Genomic DNA, 18963 nt, shown 5'->3' with positions numbered 1-18963 from the left:
AAAATGCCCTGGGATAATATAAAAGGGGGAACTAATCCGGCCTAGGAGGTCAGAAAAGGTTTATCTGAAAAGAGATCTTAAATATGAGAGGGGGAAGAGAATTTTAGGCAGAGGGAACAGTGTGGCAGAAAGAAGCATGAGACCCAGTTCCAGAGACTGAAGGGCAAAGGCTGAAGCTGGAGAGAGAGAGCAGGATGCTCAGAGCCCTGCGGCTGCAGCCTTAGGATTTACCCTGCAATGCGAAAGCCATTGAAGGGTTTTAGGCAGGAGGGTGGTGACATGATCAGATTTTCATTCTGAAAATGTCACTGTATCTGCAGTGAGGAAAACCGATCGGAGCGACCCAGTAAATGCGGTTAGGGAATTAAACAGGACCTGCAAGGCTTCGGTCCAGGCTGCCGAAGGCGGGGGAGGCGATTCCGACGCTCCGGCAGGCGCGCGGCTCCGCGGAAAACCGAACCGGCACACGTGGGCCAGGGTGCCCCGCCCTGCCGCGCTGACGCCGCCTGACTCGGCAGTCCCGGCTTGCATTGGGCTCACGGCCCGGGATCCCACACCCCACGCGCCGGTCCGCGTGGACGCCCAAGCCGAGGGATTCCTCTACCCTCCCCTCCGCCCAGCCCCGAGGGACGAGTTCCCACCGCGAGCGCTCGGAACCAGAGCCAGCCGGGCGGGGCGGCGCCTCCAGGCCGTGAGTCGGGGCCCGGAGCGGGAGGGTTTGGACCCTAGCAGGGGGCGGGGGTCACAGCCTCTGCCCAGCTGCCTCTTTTGGAGAGATTAGGGATGGACGGTAAGTATCCTCTGTCTCCTGGGGGTAGTGTCCCTCTCCCGCAAGGCTAGGCAGGAAGGGAGGCCGCCTCCCCCCATCCTTACAGAGCGCTCTCCCACACACAAACTGTGGATTAGCTTAGAGAGAAGCCTGATCCTGGGGTGTCTCGGTTCCCATTTTACCGTCTCCGAGAACCCCTAGGTCCTTAGCAAGACCCCCACCTCATTCCAGCTGCCTTCACGGCCCCGCCCAAATTTAGAAAATAGAAAACATTTGGGCGGGGACATCTCCAGGCACCTTGCTTAAAGGGATGGAGTCTGTAGATTACGAAGGGACTGTCCCTACACCATTGCCCCCAGGACTTCTTCCCACCTGGATGTGGGGAGGGTCCCTGCCACCTCCACTTACGCTCTTCCTCACTCTTACTGATCCCCAGTTTTTCTAATCCTAGTAGTTTATGGTCAGTAGGAACTTCTTGTCAATTTAAACCCTAATTTTGGGAGAAGTCAGTTATTGGGGAGGAAAGAATAATGTGGTGTGTTCTCTCTCTAGGGCCTCAGGATGGAGCAAGCCAGAGGCAGGGACCCGGGATAGTACTATACATGGAGGGAAGGGGCAAGGTCAGAAGAGACGCTTGTCAGTGGGAGAAGGGCTTCCTCACTGGGCAGAGGAGGGAACCCAACCCAGCTCTTCCAGCCCTGGGCAGTCAGCAGTAGCCTCTGCTACTCTCGGCCCGTCTCCCTGAGCATAGATAGCCCACTGCAGTCCCCCTCCCCCATTCACTTACTCACTCAGCAAGGATGTGCTGATGCCTGCTTAGTGCCATGTTCTGTGCTGGCTCCTGAATATGATGGAGGGTATATAGAGGAATTCCATGTCTAGCTAGGGAGCCAGTAAGCTGCTATTACAAGATAGAAAACAAAAACAAAAAAAAGCTGAATAGACATTTATTGATCATAAACTATGTACCGGGGACAAGAAACAAACATGAATAAGACAGCATATACCCAGGGCAGTGGGGATCCTGAGGAAGGCATAGTTAACTGTGTGTGTTTGTGTATATCGGGGCAGTGGGGAGGATATCAGGATAGCTTCAGGGAAGTGGGCGTACTAGAGCTGCATTTTGAAGTATGAAAAGGAATTTGCTGGGTGCAGAAGGGAAGAGCTTAGAGGGAAGGGGAGAGGAAGGATATTATAGGCCCAGGGAGTTGTATGAGGAGAATAATGGTGTGTCTGGAGATCTCTGAGCAGTGTGGAGGCAGAGTGGCAAGAGGCAAGTCTGGAGCAGTGAGCGGGGGCCAGATGAAGCACGGCCTTGCAGGCCGGAAGAGGGTTAGCGGGAGGTTAGGGAGGGAGCCATGACAAACTTACATTTTTAACTAGAGGCAGAGAGATCAGAGGACAGCCTGCCTCAGGGCTGCGGGAAAACCCTGTGAGGAGACTGAATCAGCAGTCAGAGAGGGAAGAGGAAAACCACCAAGGGAGGTGTTACCAGAGCCAAGGGAAAGGAGCAGCCTTGTCCCTGCTGCTAGGCTGCCTCTGCTCCAGGCACCCCACCGTGTCCTGCTCTGACTCATTCTCTGTTTCCCTTTGACAGACCAGATGTTTGCCATCCAGCCAGGGGTAGCTGAAGGGGGGCAGTTCCCGGGGGACGCGCCTCCTGGAGTATGTCAGCCAGAGCTTCAACCAGACAGCAACTCCAACTTCATGGCACGTGCCAAAGATACCAATGAGAATTGGCATGGGATGCCAGGCCAAGTGGAACCCATACTGACGAGGAGCTTCTCTGAGTTGCCCTCTGACAACCAGGCCTTCCAGGATCCTGGACTCCCTGAGGGGGAGGTCCGCAGCCCACCAGAGGGGGCAGAGATCCCTGGAGCTGGGCCTGAGAAGATGGGTGGTGCCAGCACAGTCTGCTCCCCTCTGGAGGACAATGGCTATGCCAGCAGCTCCCTGAGCATTGACAGCCCTAGCCGCAGCCCTGAGCCTGCCTGTGGGACCCCTCCCGGCCCTGGCCCTCCAGCTCCCCTTCTGCCCTCGGTGGCCCAGGCCGTACAGCAGCTGCAGGCTCAAGAGCGCTATAAAGAGCAGGAGAAGGAGAAGCACCATGTGCACTTGGTGATGTACCGTCGCCTGGCCCTGCTCCAGTGGATCCGGGGCCTGCAGCACCAGTTGGTTGACCAGCAGGCCCGTCTGCAGGAGAGCTTTGACACCATTCTAGACAACCGGAAGGAGCTTATCCGCTGTCTCCAACAGAGGGCAGCCCCATCCACACCCCAGGACCAGGGCTAAGGGCGTCTCTGTACAGGGGTGCAAGGGTTTATGTATATATTTGCAGGAATGTGTGTGGTTGTGCACAAGCAAGTACAGATTATTTGCTGGTATGAGTGCAGGGAAGCATAAGTGAGTATGTCAGTGCTAGCATGTAGGCAGATGTGCACAGGCCACGTGAGAAGCAGCAGCCCTATGTGTGAGTATGTACATATGTGTATGTATAGTACGTATGTAGGAGGAAGTAAGTTTGTATATGCATGTGTGGATGGGTACCCCACGGTGTGTGTATGTGTGCATGAGTGAAGATATATATGCAAAAGATGTGTGTTTCTGTATGAGTGAGTTTGAGCGTGCAGATTTGTGGTGGGTGTTTGTGAGTGAGCCCTTGTGTGTGCAGGCCTATGTGTAGGGGTGCATGTGTGCAGGTGCGTGCATGGGATGTATACATTAGGAGCATGTATATTTGCAGGCTGACTCTGGAGCAAGTGTGTGCAAATATATGTTCAGTTGCACACGTGGGGCCTCCATGCATACCTTATGTTACCCGTGGTCTCCACTAGCCTTTTTTCTCCACAGGGTCCCACTGCTCCCTGGAGGGAAGGCTAGCCTGCTCTCAGTATCTGAAGGCTGTGGCTGATCCTTTCTCTTGGATTTCTCGGCTACCTCTCCTTATCCCTCCCCTTCACTCCTCCCAGATCTTGCTCTGCTAAGGCTGTTGTCCCTGCTGGTGGATTTGCTGTAGGAAGTTAGGTCGCTACTCTGGCCTATTATGGCTTTTTGGCTGCAATCTTGCCAAGGCAATTGGTAGAGAACTGGTATCAGGGAAGGGAGCTAGAATGGTGATTGACACCATGGCAGGCATGGAGGCGGGATCAGAGGAGAAGATAGGGGACTGTCCCACTTGAACTCAGCCATTGGGCACGTGGGAGATGGGGATGGGGGAGATGACGATGGCAGAACCCTGAGAAGACTAGGAGAATGGGAATTCTACAATACCAGTTCCAAACAAATCACACCTCTCCACTGCAAGGGAGCTGTTGCAAACCATATTGACTTAAGCTTCTGATGAAAAGGAATCTGTGTTAATATAATGTCATATGTCAACTACACCTCAATAAAAAAGAAAAAAGAAAAGGAATGTGTGCTTTCTAAGCTTGCAAGGAGTGGAGAGGTGTTCCAAGGCTGCTGGAGAAAAATCTTACTTCCCTCTCTGTGCTTCTACTTGCTGTGCCTCTCTGGCTGTAGCAACATTAGGTGTCAAATTAATTTGGTCAATTTCTCTGAAATCAGACTGTCTGGGCCAGGAGGAGCCACAGTTTGGCTCTCCAGAGTGGGCAGTGGGCAGTGTCAGTCCAGCCACTGGAAACTCTTAGGATGCTGGGCCATACCCTCTTCTGTGAGTGCATGGGCTTGACAGGCCCCAGCAGAGGAGAGGCTCCATGAGGTGGAGAGCGGGTGAGTTCTGGAGAGAACCAAGGACTAAAGTAGTTGAGCTCCCTGCTTTGCTTTTGGGAGCCAAGAGGATGCAAAATCCTGATAGGTGAGCAGTGACACAGAGGTCACTGATGCCTCTGGCCCTGTCTCCCTATCTGTAAAATGAGTGGGTGCATAGGTGAGAGGTATAGGGAGTGACGCTGAAGCAATGGCCCTGGGAACTCTGCGTCTCACTTTTGCATGTTGAGTGTGAACCTGGCCTCTGGACCAACGAAGATAAACTGGGGCAAAGAAATTCATTTCTTGGGTTTGTGTTTCTATTCTACCTGTTGTTAGGTGGCCTCTTTTCCTCACTGTCTGAGCTCCCCTTTTGAGCAGGGTTCTGGGCTGGGAGCTGGGGCGTGGGTGTTGGGAAAGACACTGGGGGGAGGAATTCAGTCTGCTCTGGCTGGCAGTCTCATGGGGGGATATGGGGAGGTGGATGTGGGGGGAATCTTTCTTCGGGCCTCTCAGTCTGACGGGGGAGACTTTGGCCTCTGCCCAAGAGCCCCATATGGGATTGTCCTTGTCCTAAGGCACCTTTGGGCCTGAAAGGGAGGGGCGTCAATTGTGAGGGACACATGTGCACCTCCGACACTCCTATATCACACTCATATACTCAACCTGCCCTGGAGCCACTGCTTCCCTGAAGGGGGGTCTGATTGTGAAAGACTGAGTCAGGGTCCTTAGATGGTTCTGACACAGATGTAGTTATACTACATGTACATGACTTCAGATATTTGTTGGCGCCAATCTAGATTAGATCTTCTATTTTACATTAGTTTGTATGATGATTCATAAATTAGTTTCTAAAAAATTCAATACTTTTATAAAGAAAGTATATTACAGTTGACCCTTGAACAACGCAGGAGTTAGGGGCACCAACCCACCATGCAGTAGAAAATCTGTGTGTAACGTATAGTCAGCCCTCCATATATGCAGTCCTTCCATATCCATGGTTCTACCTCCTTGGATTCAACCAACTGCGGTTGGTGTAGTACTGTAGTATTTACTATTGCATAACAAATTACCCTAAAACTTAGTGACTTAAAACAATCACAATTTCTGTAGGTCAGGACTCTCTCAGCAAGCTGCCATCAAGATGTCAGTCCAGGGGCTTCCCTGGTGGCACAGTGGTTAAGAATCTGCCTGCCAATGCAGGGGACACGGGTTCGAGCCTGGTCGGGGAAGATCCCACGTGCTGCGGAGCAACTAAGCCCGTGCGCCACAACTACTGAGCCTGCGCACCTAGAGCCCATGATCCACAACAAGAGAAGCCACTGCGATGAGAAGCTCCTGCACCGCAACAAAGAGTAGCCCCCGCTCCCCGCAACTAGAGAAAGCCTGCACACAGCAACAAAGACCCAACGCAGCCATAAATGAATGAATGAATTAATTAATTAAAATTAAAAAAGAAAAACACCGCATACTGACCTTTAAAAAAGAAAAAAAAAAAAGATGTCAGTCCAAGGTCCCTGGTCTCCTTTGTTGGGAGCATTCAGTTCCCGGAGGGCTGTAGGCTGGAGATCACTTTTAGTTCCTTCCATGTGGGCAGCTTGCTTCATCAAATCATGCAAGCCAAGAAAGTTATAGAGTATTAACAAGACAGAAGTCACAGTTTCCTGCCACCTAATCACAGAAGTGACATTCCTCAGTGTCGCCATATTTTATTGGTTAAAAATAAGTTGCGGGCTTCCCTGGTGGCGCAGTGCTTGAGGGTACGCCTGCCGATGCAGGGGACGCGGGTTCGTGCCCCGGTCCGGTCCTGGAAGATCCCACATGCCGCGGTGGGGCTGGACCCGTGAGCCATGGCCGCTGAGCCTGCGCGTCCGGAGCCTGTGCTCTGCGATGGGAGAGGCCACAGCGGTGAGAGGCCCGCGTACCGCCAAAAAAAAAAAAAAAGGTTGCTTAAAGGGAGAATATTACACAAGGCTCTGAGTACATGGTGGGGAGGGTTCATCAGGGGCCATCTTAGAGGCTTCGTGCTACAGGAGGCATATTTTGATTGATCAGATAAAGGCATATTTTATTGATTGTTTTAAATTATACAAATAAAAATTAATTCTACTTATAAAAATGGAAACATTTCAGAGAAATCTAATATTTCCTTTTATCCCTCCCCAACAAGGTATATATATTTTAAACCTCACAAAGTATACTTCTTGCTGAAACAGTGACCCAGGACATTAATAATTCTTGTTATCTCGACATTTGACATCTAAACAGAAACGATACTGGACCAGTTTTGTTTTTTTTTTAAGGTGTGTCTCATTATTTCTTTTTCTTTTTTTTTTAAATAAATTTATTTATTTTATTTATTTATTTTTGGCTGCATTGGGTCTTCGTTGCTGCACGCGGGCTTTTTCTAGTTGTGGACAGCGGGGGCTACTCTTCGTGGCAGTGTGCGGGCTTCTCATTGCGGTGGCTTCTCTTTGTTGCGGAGCACGGGCTCTAGGTGTACAGGCTTCAGTAGTTGTGGCGCACGGGCTTAGTTGCTCCACAGCATGCGGGATCCTCCCGGATCAGGGCTCAAACCCATGTCTCCTGCATTGGCGAGCAGACTCTTTTTTTAAAAAAAAATTTATTTATTTTATATTTATTTTTGGCTGCGTTGGGTCCTTGTTGCTGCGCACGGGCTTTCTCTAGTTGTGGCGAGAGGAGGCTACTCTTTGTTGCAGTGCGTGGACTTCTCATTGTGGTGGCTTCTCTTGTTGCGGAGCACTGGCTCTAGGTGCGCGGGCTTCAGTAGTTGCAGCACACGGGCTCAGTAGTTGTGGCTCGCGGACTTTAGAACGCAGGCTCAGTAGTTGTGGTGCACGGGCTTAGTTGCTCCACGGCATGTGGGATCTTCCCGGGCCAGGGCTCTAACCCGTGTCCCCTGCATTGGCAGGCGGATTCTTAACCACTGCACCACCAGGGAAGTCCTGATACTGGACCAGTTTTAATAAGTTCCATTTATTAAGAGACGTTGTTCTAGCAAATGGCTGTAACTAGATTTGAATAACTTTAACTGTGAGGATTTCTAACAAGACAACATCAGGCCCTCAGAGCACAAGAGGGTGAATTTTCAGAAAAGGCCCCTTTCCTGAATGCATGAAGGCTTTTCTGAGTAAAACCGGTGGTTAAGAGCACAGACTCAGAAGCCAGACCCCTGGATTTGGATGTTGGCGCCATTTCTTTCTGTCTCTGTGACCTTGGACAAATCAATTAACTTCTCTGTTCTCCTGTTTCCTCATCTTAAAATGAAGACAATAGTAGTAACTACCTTATAGGATTGTTGCAAGGGTTAAATGGATATATACTATGCAAAATACTGTACCTGGCACATAGTAAACTATGTTAATGAGAATTATTATTATAGATAGTGCTTTTGTGATGCACACTTAACTTTTTCACAGAAAAACAACCAAATTTTTCCTTAAGGAGTCTGAATCTAAAATTTAAAAGACATCATTTTAAAAAGGCTTTTAAAAAATAAAGCTGCCAATATTCCTCTCCATAAGAGAGCTTTCTGAGCTGAGAAAAAGGTGAAAGCCAGACCAAGGAACAAGTGTGGTGAATTGCACGTTGACAGGAGCCCTGCCAATCCTGGGTTTAGGGACAGACCCAGACCCTGGTGTGGTGGTGGGTTAGGGAAGGAGCTTGACAAGAGCAGGAAGTCAGGGCTGGAGCCAGGCCAGCAGAGTTTGGGGCCGGGATGTTGAGGCAGGACCCCAGTGGATGAGCTGACCCAGCCAAGAATTGCTGTTTCCAATCAGGCACGCTGGCCATCAGGCCTGATAGTGGGAAGCTCTGAGGCTACTGCTGTACCTGGGTGGAGAAGACCTGGTCCAGTGACTGTCTAGACTGCCCCTGTTTCTTTGCCTGTGACAACTGTACAGACTGAACGAGGAAATGGGTCTGAAGATGCTTTGTATGCATTAAAACAATCAAGGCCCCCCTGCACAAAGCCCTACAGTGCCAGCCCTGCCCTTGAGCAAGTCTTGCCTGCGCAGGTAGATAAGACTTGCATCCAAAAGACTAAGCATTAGCCGCTCAGTCAAGGAGAGGGGGAGCTGCAGCTGCCCTCTGTGAAGGTCTCTACCGGAGACTTCTATACTTGGGAGGTTGTTTTAAAGTCACTGAGTGGGGATTTCTTAGTCCCTGGGCCAGTGAGAAGAGTGGGGAAGTTCCATACACTAGGGAGGGGTTTAGCCAGTGAGCCACCTTCCCCTTCCTGCCAGAGTGAAACCCCAGGACCAGGAGCAGGGAAGTCTAACTCAGGTTTCTGGTCCTACCTGAGGAGACTTGCTTAATAGGAGGAATGAGGGATGAGGTTGGGGCTGAGACCCAGAGACCCACAGGTCAAGGCACACAGCAGAGGCCTGAGCAGGCCCGAGGGACAGGAGGAAGCATGGAAGGGGTTGGCTTGGCAGGGAGGTAGTGCAGGGCTGGGTCCTCTGGGGAGAAGAAAGGTCTGGGTCCATGGAAACCTTCTCTCCAGGGACCCCAAATAGGTCTGCACCATCAAGTGTTGTCAGAGGGGATGGGATTAAAACCTGGGGTGCAGGGAGGCAGGGAGTGAAGTGGGAATGAGGAGTGAAGGAGTTACGGGGATAAGGAGACTGCAGAAGGTAGGTGGGCTCCCAAGCCCTAGTAGATGTGGCATATCATATCGGAGCTCTGTGTACAGATGGTGCCCGACTTATGATGATTCGATTTATGATTTTTTTAAAAGATTTATTTATTATTTATTTATTTTATTTTATCATTTTTGGCTGCGTGGGATCTTCATTGAGGCATATGCGGGATCTTTCCTTGTGGCGCACAGGCTTCTCTCTAGTTGTGGTGTGCAGGCTCCAGAGCGGGTGGGCTCTGTAGTTTGCAGCACGCGGGCTCTCTAGTTGAGGCGCGCAAGCTCAGTAGTTGTGGAGCACGGGCTTAGTTGCCCCGTGGCATGTGGGATCTTAGTTCCCTGACCAGGGATTGAACCCGCGTCTCCTGCATTATAAGGTGGATTCTTTACCACTGGACCACCAGGGAAGTCCCCGATTTATGATTTTTTTTAAAAAAGTAACTAGAAATATCCTAGTATATTGTACTTCGGAGATAAAGAGTCCTTTGTGCATTTAGATCCCTACTTCATCATCAACACCATCACCACACACACACACACACACACACACACACACACACACAAACACAAATCAACTATTTACACATGGATTAAAAAAAATTACTCTTGTGCATGAACAAAAATGAAAACACAAATAAATTAAGGTATTCCAAAACCTTTTTCACATTCTTTCTTTTGTATGAATCCCCCTTTATTCCAGTCATTAGTGTTTGTGTTTTCTCATAAAACCTAGTCTTTATGCTATTAAGAGCATTGGTGATGAGCACTTCATTAAGAAGCATCTCAGCATTGTCTCTAGAATTTCCTTCTGAGACAGAAAACATTTCTAGGACTGGAGACTGAAGTGTTCATCCTGTTTTCCTTCTTTCCAATTAAAGCTGATTCCATGACAGAAGTATCAATCTGTGGAAATAGCATTTTTTTTCCTCCCCAAAGCAGAAAATTCAGCACCTGTACTTAGAGTTCTGTTGGAGAAGCGGCTGAACTCAAAATGTATTAGGAACCCAACTGCAGTTTAGTGTTGGTGGATTCAACAAATTGCAGCAGTCCTTCAAATACAGGCTATGGTTTCCTTCTGGGATGACCTCACCAGGACCCTTGGCAACAGTACTGCTCAGTAGACTCTGGCAACAAGATACTACATTGGTTGTGTTTCTAACTGAGCTGGAGTTGAAGGCATTCTCCAAAACATGATGGTAGTTGATGTCTACAGAAGTGCTGGTAAGTGCTGTGGATGTGAGTCCGCCCGCCTCTCACTATGCCTAGGGAACCGAAATTGGCAAAGCCACAGAGAGCATGAGTGGCAATTGTCTCAGCACGAATCGACATATATTGCTGCACACCATCCACAAATTGGGTCCACCCTCTTGCCTTAAATGGATCAATTTTGAGAGTTTCTGATAAGCCACAAATTTATTGAAGAATGTCTTTTATAATCTATGAGTTTGGCAACCATAAAGCTGTCTTGCCAGTCCACTCCCATCATGAAGGAAAAGGGCATGAAGATGTAGGAGCATATTACTTCGAAACTCAGTTGTGGGTAGTCAAACATGTTTCCAAACCAGGAAAGGGCTGAATTCACAAAAGACAACAGGGCCAGAAAGGCAATCAAATTCACAGCGATGTTCGCCACCAGGGAAATCGATGAGGGTGCTCCCTGAGGGTTATTTTAGGTGTTTCTGTCTCAGGTCAAGAAAGTTTAGAAATAGCCAATGCTGCAGGTGTGGACATAACTGAAGCAGTTAACAGGTGAGAGGATGAAACCCCAAAAGAAATAAATGCACCTAAGACACTTCCAGCAATGGTAGAGAACCCAGTGGTCATGATTGTGTGGAGTTCGGACTTGGTGACGTATGGTAAATGTGGTTGGACCAGCAGTGGAGACTCTCTGTCCAACAAATCTATTGCCAGAAGGAACTACAGATTCAACAGGAGATGTTCCCATAGTCACTAGCATTACCCATCCATCCTCTCAAACAAACATGGTTGATGGTCCCAATTTGTAGTGGTCCTTCCCACCAGACACTGTGGTGCCCTCCTCAGAATGGGGACTTCCTGTTGCATCCTCTCTCCTTCCTTCCTGCTTCGATGTGGACACGGGAATGCTTTTTAATGATCCACTGCATCAGTCCGAGGTAGTGCAACATGGACATCACAGTGCTGAAGAAACCCACGATGGGCGGGACCTTAAATGCAAAAAAGTGGTCTTTATAGTTCTCACCAAAGACAAATGTGGAGCCAGCATCAGTGTACTCCAGGAACGTCAGAACTTGTCTCCGTAACCAGTCAAAAGCCATAAATCCAGTTTCCGTCCTTAGTATCAAAAGCCCAAAAAGAAACTGTAACCCAATACCCCAGAAGACAGGCCTCCAGTAAACTTTGGTTGGGTGCTTGGAAAATAGAAATGTCAGGATAAGGTACATTAGGAGTCCACCGAAGGACAACAGCTGCTGTTGGCCCAAGCTGGTGGTGTCAAAGACCAGCCAGAAAAGAACTCCCAGGATCAGGCAGGCCCAAATCACCCACTTCAGCCAGAACCAATGGCTGTCCAGAAGCCTTTAGCCAGGAGACGGGAACTGAGCGATTTGAGACTCATATCTGGCCATGAAGTGATCCCAGATCACACAGAAGATGGCAACCACCGTGATCACGAAAAGAGGAAGGGCTCTGCGAAAGTTCAGCACACAGGCCGCAATCACCAGAGCCAGGTAACTTGCTATTAAAATGCCCCAGATGATATACTTAAGGGTTGTTTTGTGTTCCCTACAAAACTCATAAACTGTACCATACTTCCTCTCCAGGCACATTTTGACGTGTCTCTCGATCGAGAATCCTGCTCAGTAGTGACTTGCTCTTCCCCCTGTTTGCCCTTTTCTTGTTCTCTTTTGCACAACTCTACTCCTTAGTGAGTTGTCATTTCCTGATGTGTTCTGGTTTTCAAAGCAGTCTTCACCACTCTGAAAGCCGGTGTCGCTGCAGCCCTCGGCTGTGAGGGCTACCATCCTCTGCAGCTCCACAGAATTTTTGCTGCTCGCTGAATTCTCTTCAAATGTCTGGGCTGGAGATCCCCTGTACCTCACTAATCCTTCTCATTATCCTCATTCCTTCTGGCCCATTTTTACTCTGGGAGGAAGACTCCTGTGCATGGGAACCGCAGATGGTCTCTGGTGCCTCTTCCCTGGAATGTCGGATGGAGGGCCAGACGCCAGGTTCACTCCCCAGTTCACCTAGGAGAATCTGATTTATGACTTTTTGACTTTTTTTTTTTTTTTCCAGTACGCAGGCCTCTCACTGCTGCGGCCTCTCCTGCTGTGGAGCACAGGCTCCAGACGCGCAGGCTCAGTGGCCATGGCTCACGGGCCCAGCCGCTCCGTGGCATGTGGGATCTTCCCGGACCGGGTCACGAACCCGTGTCCCCTGCATCGGCAGGCGGACTCTCAACCACTGCGCCACCAGGGAAGCCCTGACTTTATTTTTTGATGGTGCAAAACTGATAAGCATTCAGTAGAAACCTTCTTTGAATTCTGAATTTTAATCTTTCCCCAGGCTGGTGATATGCAGTATGATAGTCAGTCTCTCAATACCCTCAGGATGCTGGGCAGAGGCAACTCCCAGTTGGCTATACAATCATCAGGGTAAACAACCGATACACTTACAACCATTCTGTACCCACACAACCATTCTGTTTTTCACTTTCAGTACAGTATTCAATAAATCACACGAGATATTCAACACTTTACTATGAAACAGGCTTTATGTTAGATGATTTTGCCCAACCGTAGGCTAATGTGAGTGTTTTGAGCATGTTTAATGTAGGTTAGGCTAAGCTATGATGTTCAGTAGGTCAGGTGTATTAAATGCATTTTTTACTCACAATGCTGTCAATTTACAATGGGTTTATCGGGATGGAACCCCATTATAAGTGGAGAAAGGTCTGTAGTGGCTATCTCTAAGGAGATTGAATGGCCCCTGATGGCAGCCTGTGACATGTTTGCCAGCCTCTGTTTCCTACAGGCCACACCCCAAACCCAGTGTTAGTGTTTCACACTAATCACAGCATGAACAGGTAACAAGAACAGGAAAGCAATGAGATCTCTGAACACCTGATCAAGGAAAACTTCCTGGAGGAAGAAGAGCCTAGAGAATGAGTAGAAGTTGAGGCAACAAAGGATAGTGATTCCTAGTGCAGACTGGACCCAGGTGTCTCGGATCTTCCACTTACTAGCTGTGCCTCACTTTTTTCAACTGTGAAATGGGGCAGTTAGTGTTTCCCTCATAGCATTTTGCGAGAGTTCAATAAGTTTATACATGTAAAGGGCTTAGAGCTGAGCCTGGCACATAAGAAGGAGTCCATAAATGTCAGCTGTTACTATCTGACTAGGAGAGGATGGGGAGGTCATCAGAGCTAGGAGATGCAGCCGGGCAGTTGTGCTGTATATTAAAAATAATTGCTAAAGGGTCTTGACTCCCAGACCTATGAGTTTAATGGGGATGCTGGTGGTGAGGAGCATGAGATGGGGGTGTTCCAAATCAGACCTCAAATCCACGCTCATATACATGCCCACACCCACCAGGCACCCACAGACACAGGGGCACTAGACCCCATGCCTATGCACTGCGCCCGTGCACAGACACACACACACACACCCACACACACTCCTGGACACAGACCCACACGCGTGCTTCCTCCTCCTTCCCCAACCCCTCTCAGAAATAAAAGTGCTCCCAGCCCGGGGTGGGGGGTGGTTTGCACACCGCCGCAGACCCCCGAGCCTCTCCCAGCCCCAGCGCCGGACAGCTAGAAATGTGTCTGCTCTGCCGTCTCCAGGCCTGAAGGCTTCTAGCCACACCTTAACCTTCCCAGCTCCTCTTCCCAAACCCCTAGGCTCAGGGGCGGTCGATCTTCTACTTGCTCCATTTTTTTTTATCTCCAGTAGATTTGAGAAGAGATTCGGCTGGTTGTGGGACTGGCCGGCGGGAGGAGGGAGGTGGCTCAGGGAAAAGGGGAATCATCATACTGAGGTCAGGGCCGGGGGAGGGGCCAGGTCCCCCAAGGACCTGTATGTACACCCTCCCACCCCCCCACCCCCTACCGGGGATGAAAGAGGGCTCGGGCCGTGGGATGGTAGCAGTCCGAGGGGCTCGGTACTTGGGGGGCCGTGAGCTTGCCCCATAATGGGGCGCAAGGTGGAGCCCTAGTGCTCCGTGCTGGGGAGGAAGGAGAGGGCAGGAGGCCGGCGTTCAGCTGGTGTCCAGCGGTCCCCGGGCGGGGCTCGTCCCCCGAAAGGCACGGACAAAGGGGCGGCCTCCCCGGACCCCTGCGCCGCCTGGAGCCGAGGGCTCAGCACAAAGCTGGGGGCGGGTGGAGCCGAGCCCGCCCCACGCGCCGGCGCTCACGGGACTGTTGATCCGCACGATTGCGAGCGACGTTTCCTGCGCCTAATCCCAACAAGCATGAAAACGGCTCCAGCGGGCCCGCCAGCAGGCCCTTTGTCCCGGCCCCTCGCGGGACAGCTGCAGCCGGGATCCCGCCCCCCTTTTGTGTCTCCACCCCCGCGCCCCTCTCCGCCCTCCCCAACTCAGCTGCCCGGATGGCCGCAAGCCTCCCAGGTCTCTCGCCTCGGGCACTTGGGCCGCACAAAGAGGGGCAGTACCCCTAATCTGGGGGCGGGGGAAGATTAACCCCAGGGTCTGCAGGGAGAGGTGGGACTGTGGAGGGAAGAGAGAGAGAGAGAGGGCTGAGGGGTGCGCCTTCTGCGAATGTAGGGCTGTGCGAGTGATGTGGGCCTGCAAGTGAGAGCATAGATGTGGGACTGGAACCGTAGGTCGACACGTGTGAGCGGGTGCAAGTTAGCGGACTGGAGGGGACCCGAGTTGATTACTCAAGCTTCTTGGACTCCTCTGGCCAGCCCCCAACATTCAGTATTCAGACAGCTCTCAGGGCAAGAAACTCGCTAGACCTTGATGCTCCCTGGGCTCCCTGGGACCTCCTGTCTCTACTCCTCCTGGGATCTCCTCCACCCGTCCTCTGGACTCCAGCAGGGTCTCTGCCTCCAACTGCCCAATGGACAGCTCCCCTCGGATGACCCACAGCACCTCAAACCTCCCATGTCCCAAACTGAGCTCATCTCGTCACCCACAAATCTGCTCACCCCACTCAGTCACCTGGGGTGTAAGCCTTGGTCCTCCTAGTCACTCCTCACACCCGTCACCAGGTCCTATCCCTTCTGCCTCCGAACGCTTCTCTAGCCCATGCCTTCCTGTCCACTCCAGCTTCCCCGTCTTGGTTCAGGCCACTGTCATCTCTCACCCAGAAAACTGGAAGGGCTCCTAGCCTGGCTCCCTCCCTTCCATTCACCACACTGCTCTGGAGTGGGCTTCCGTAAGACTCCTCCAACTTCAGACCTTTCCAAGGCTCTCCAATTGCTTCGCTTGGTTCGCAAGGCCTTCTCTGCCTGCTTGCTACATCCTCACTGGCCTGATCTTTCCCCAGGGTCTGTTGTTCTCAAGTTACTGTCTAGTCCACAAAGACCTTTCTCAAGAGCCTTCATGGAGATTTTTTCTCATGAAATCTCTGAGTAGCCTTGTTCCTCACAGAACCATCCTTCAGAACCCCAAGGTCCAGGGAACTACAGGGCAGTGGGAAGCCAGATCCTCCAGAGACAGTGCATGCTGGCTCAGCCTTGCCCACACTATGCCTGCCACACGCAGGACAGCAGGGCTCCTCCCCAGCTGATGTGGTCCTGCCCTTCCTTGGGCTTCCTCAGGCCACCGTGGCTACAGAGGCCACTCCAGGTGCGTGAATCCTCAGGGCTGCTGGACACGCTTGTCTCTGTCCCAGATCTCTCGGGATGGACCACATCCCCAGGGGCCTCAGAACCCCACAGTCTGCAAACATGTCTGTGTCACACTGTTCCTGTCACCATTGTCACCAGACACCTCCTCCCAGGAACCTGCTTCCAAGATGCTCTCAAGCCCCCATCTTAGTCAGAGAGGAAATTCCTATATTCAACAAATATTTATTACTGTCTACCATGTTCCAGCCCCTCTGGTAGGCAGTGGTGATTCAGATGAATCAGACACAGTCCCAGCCCACTGGAACTTCACAGTCAATCCCTGGAGACCCAGACACGGGTAATAAGAGTACAGTGTGATAAGTGCTGATACAAATCTGTCCATGGTGCTGTGGAAGCACTTTCTAAAACATGTTCTAATAGGTGGGAAGTAAAAGATTTCCAAGTTCAAAGGAAATGATCAGGAAAGCGGTCACAGGGAATTCTCTGGCAGGCCAGTGATTAGGTCTCTGCGCTTTCACTGTTGAAGGCACAGGTTCAATCCCTGTTCGGGGAACTAAGATATTAAGATCTGGCAAGCCACTCGGGGGAGGCCAAAAGAAAATAAAGGAAAAGAAAAAAAAAGGAAAGTGTTCACAGAGGAGCTGATGTGGAGGATGTGACCTGGAGGATGAGTAAAAGTAGGTAACCAACCTCCTAGGAAAAGTGAAGAGGACTTACCCTGGGGACCCAGGAACCAGGAGCCTCCAAGAGTTCAGAAGCAGGGCACTGTCCAAGAGACAGAGGAGTCTCTGAGTCAGCAACTGCAATGAGGAGCGAGGCTTTACCTGTACAACTGTTATGAATGCTTGCTCTCGTGAGGTTGGCCTGAGACATCACATCACTTCCTGGGATGCTGGGCAGTATAATAAACTCAGTAAAGTATCCCACTTGTCTGTGAGTCACACAAGCCTCTGTCTTCAGGTACATTCAGAACCAGTCCTCTGAAGAAAGGGCTTCTGCACCAGGCCACTGGGCTTCATTATGGGAACCAACAATACTCCCACAAAAGACCCTCCCTGCTTAATATCAACTAAACTTGGTTCTGCAGGACCCCAACAACATAGGCTCAGTCCAGAACATGCAGGTGTACACAGATGTACATGTCTGTGTCCAAACTCCTGTGAAGAAGTTCAAAGCTTCTTTTATCTGGTGGGTCTGGTGGGTTTCAATGCCATACTCCCCATCCCCCTCCCCCAATTTTATTCCTACTTGCATCTGTGTGTTATTCCTATCCCTGTGGCCAGCTCATCCTCTCCCCATTCTCAATACCATCTTTCCCAACTCACTTCTCTATTTCAGCCCAAAGCATCGTCCTAACAACAACAGCAATAAGAGAAAGAAGAAGAAGGAAGAGGAGAAGGCAGAGGGGAGTAGGAGAAGAGTATTTTCTTAGAGTGCTAACTCTGTGTCAGGACAGGCACTGTTCTTGGTGCTTTACCTGTGTTAACTCATCTAATCCCTAGGAGAAAGATACTATTATCATCTGCATTTTGCAGATGAAGAAATTGAGGACCAGGGGTGTTGAGCAACTTGCTTAAATTCACATAGCTGGTAGGAGGCAGAGCCAGGATTCAAACCCAGGCAATCTGGCTGCAGAATCAGTGCTCTCACCACCTCAACTCTACGTTGCCCCACAACCACTCCCTACTTGCCTTTATAACCATCTTCATATTCTCCTACCCTATCGCCATCCCAATCTCATTCCCTTTAGCATCCTGTCCTACACATATTATCCCATCCCACTTAATCCATGCCCAGTCTCATACCCATTCCTCACCCCCCCCACCCAACCTTTGACTCTTCCCCATTCCTATTCCCTTCCTCTTCCTTGTACCCCTTAGAAAACTGGCTTTGGAGTCTGTTTTCAAGTTCACTAGGCTTTGAACAAGAGACACATTCACTTAAATTTTTGGAGCCTTCGTTTTTTCACCTGTTTGAAAGGGGTAGGAAAGCAAATACCATCTACTTCACAGGATTGCTGTGAGTATTAAATAATGCTCTTGAAATTGCTTTGTAAATTGCAAAATATTTTACAGCCCAATGTGTTGTTGTTGTTTTGTTAATTTGCCTTGATATTATTTTTTACCCCGTCTAGAAGCAAGTGTTTTAATTTCAGTAATTGACCATTTGTTTTCTAAACAGTGAAATTGTTATGCTGTTTTGAAACTAATTTTAATGGAGGCTACTGAAATGGTAATCTTTATTGTTTGTGATTATTAATAATTTAAGAAAAGGAAAAGTAAATGTTGCTTGTATTAACAAGGTTGGGATTACTTTCCACGGGAGGTCCTAAAAATGGAACGGTTGTGAATGAGGGTGCTCTAGGACAGAATGGGAAAGAGCTGAGATGGGAATGGGGAATGGAAAAGAGGATGGAAAATTGGAAGGGAACAAGGTAGAGATAAAGAGCAGTGAAGGGATACAGGTGAGAAAAGAATGACCAAGCTGTATCAAGCCTTCCTATGTGCCATGTCACCCTATTTTATTATCCTATTTTATAGGTGAGTAAACCAAAGTTTCTTTAGGTAGGTTCCGTTTCTGGCAGGACAGACACAGTACTCTCTCTTCTCACATTTCCCCTCAAATGCCTACTAGAAAGAAACAAGGTTTCAGACTCCTTGCCTGAGAAACAGGCTCATCTGTACCCAGAAAGGGTTCTCTAAGATAGGGAGCATCTCCACGACTCACCTGGGACCAGTTCAATGGAACTGAGCAAGAGATGGGAAGTTGCCATTGGGGTGGAAAGGGGAGGGAGACATGGTAGCAGGCGTCTGCTTCATGCTACAGCTTTACAGCTAATGCTCCAGATGCCTGTTTCCTCCTTCTTTGGGAAAATGGAGGGAAGGGAAGGTGCTATCTCTTCCGCTTCCTGTGCCTAGAGTACCTGAAATCCTCATACGGCTTCCCCGGACTTACAACACCCCTCACCCCTGAATTCCTTCCTACCCCCAAAACTCACCCAGATAGGAGCAGAATCTTCTAGGTTGATTTCCTGA

At 50.0% G+C, this 18963-nt stretch overlaps 1 protein-coding gene and 1 pseudogene across 2 annotated transcripts; one reads left to right on the top strand and one right to left on the bottom strand.

Moving 5' to 3' along the window:
• Positions 1 to 2305: 2305 nt before the first annotated feature.
• Positions 2306 to 3061, top strand: LOC307175605 (UPF0500 protein C1orf216; the record flags this gene model as incomplete). The annotated part of the gene is made up of 1 exon (XM_079900875.1): positions 2306 to 3061. Exon 1 carries the CDS (start codon positions 2372 to 2374, stop codon positions 3059 to 3061), a length of 690 nt encoding a protein of 229 aa, XP_079757001.1. The 5' UTR covers positions 2306 to 2371.
• A 7056-nt stretch (positions 3062 to 10117) lies between these two features.
• On the bottom strand, positions 10118 to 12611 carry LOC307191956 (solute carrier family 28 member 3-like; annotated as a pseudogene). Its single transcript has 2 exons — positions 11230 to 12611; positions 10118 to 11102 (listed from the first exon to the last, which is right to left on the bottom strand). The product of its transcript is annotated as a solute carrier family 28 member 3-like (transcript).
• Between the last annotated feature and the right edge of the window lie 6352 nt (positions 12612 to 18963).

The sequence above is a fragment of the Stenella coeruleoalba genome (genome assembly GCF_951394435.1).
Source record: "Stenella coeruleoalba genome assembly, chromosome: 1".
In the NCBI taxonomy this organism is placed as follows: Eukaryota; Metazoa; Chordata; class Mammalia; order Artiodactyla; family Delphinidae; genus Stenella; species Stenella coeruleoalba.
The sequence above is the reverse complement of the archived record's forward strand: the minus strand, read 5'-3'. Positions and strand labels throughout refer to the sequence as shown.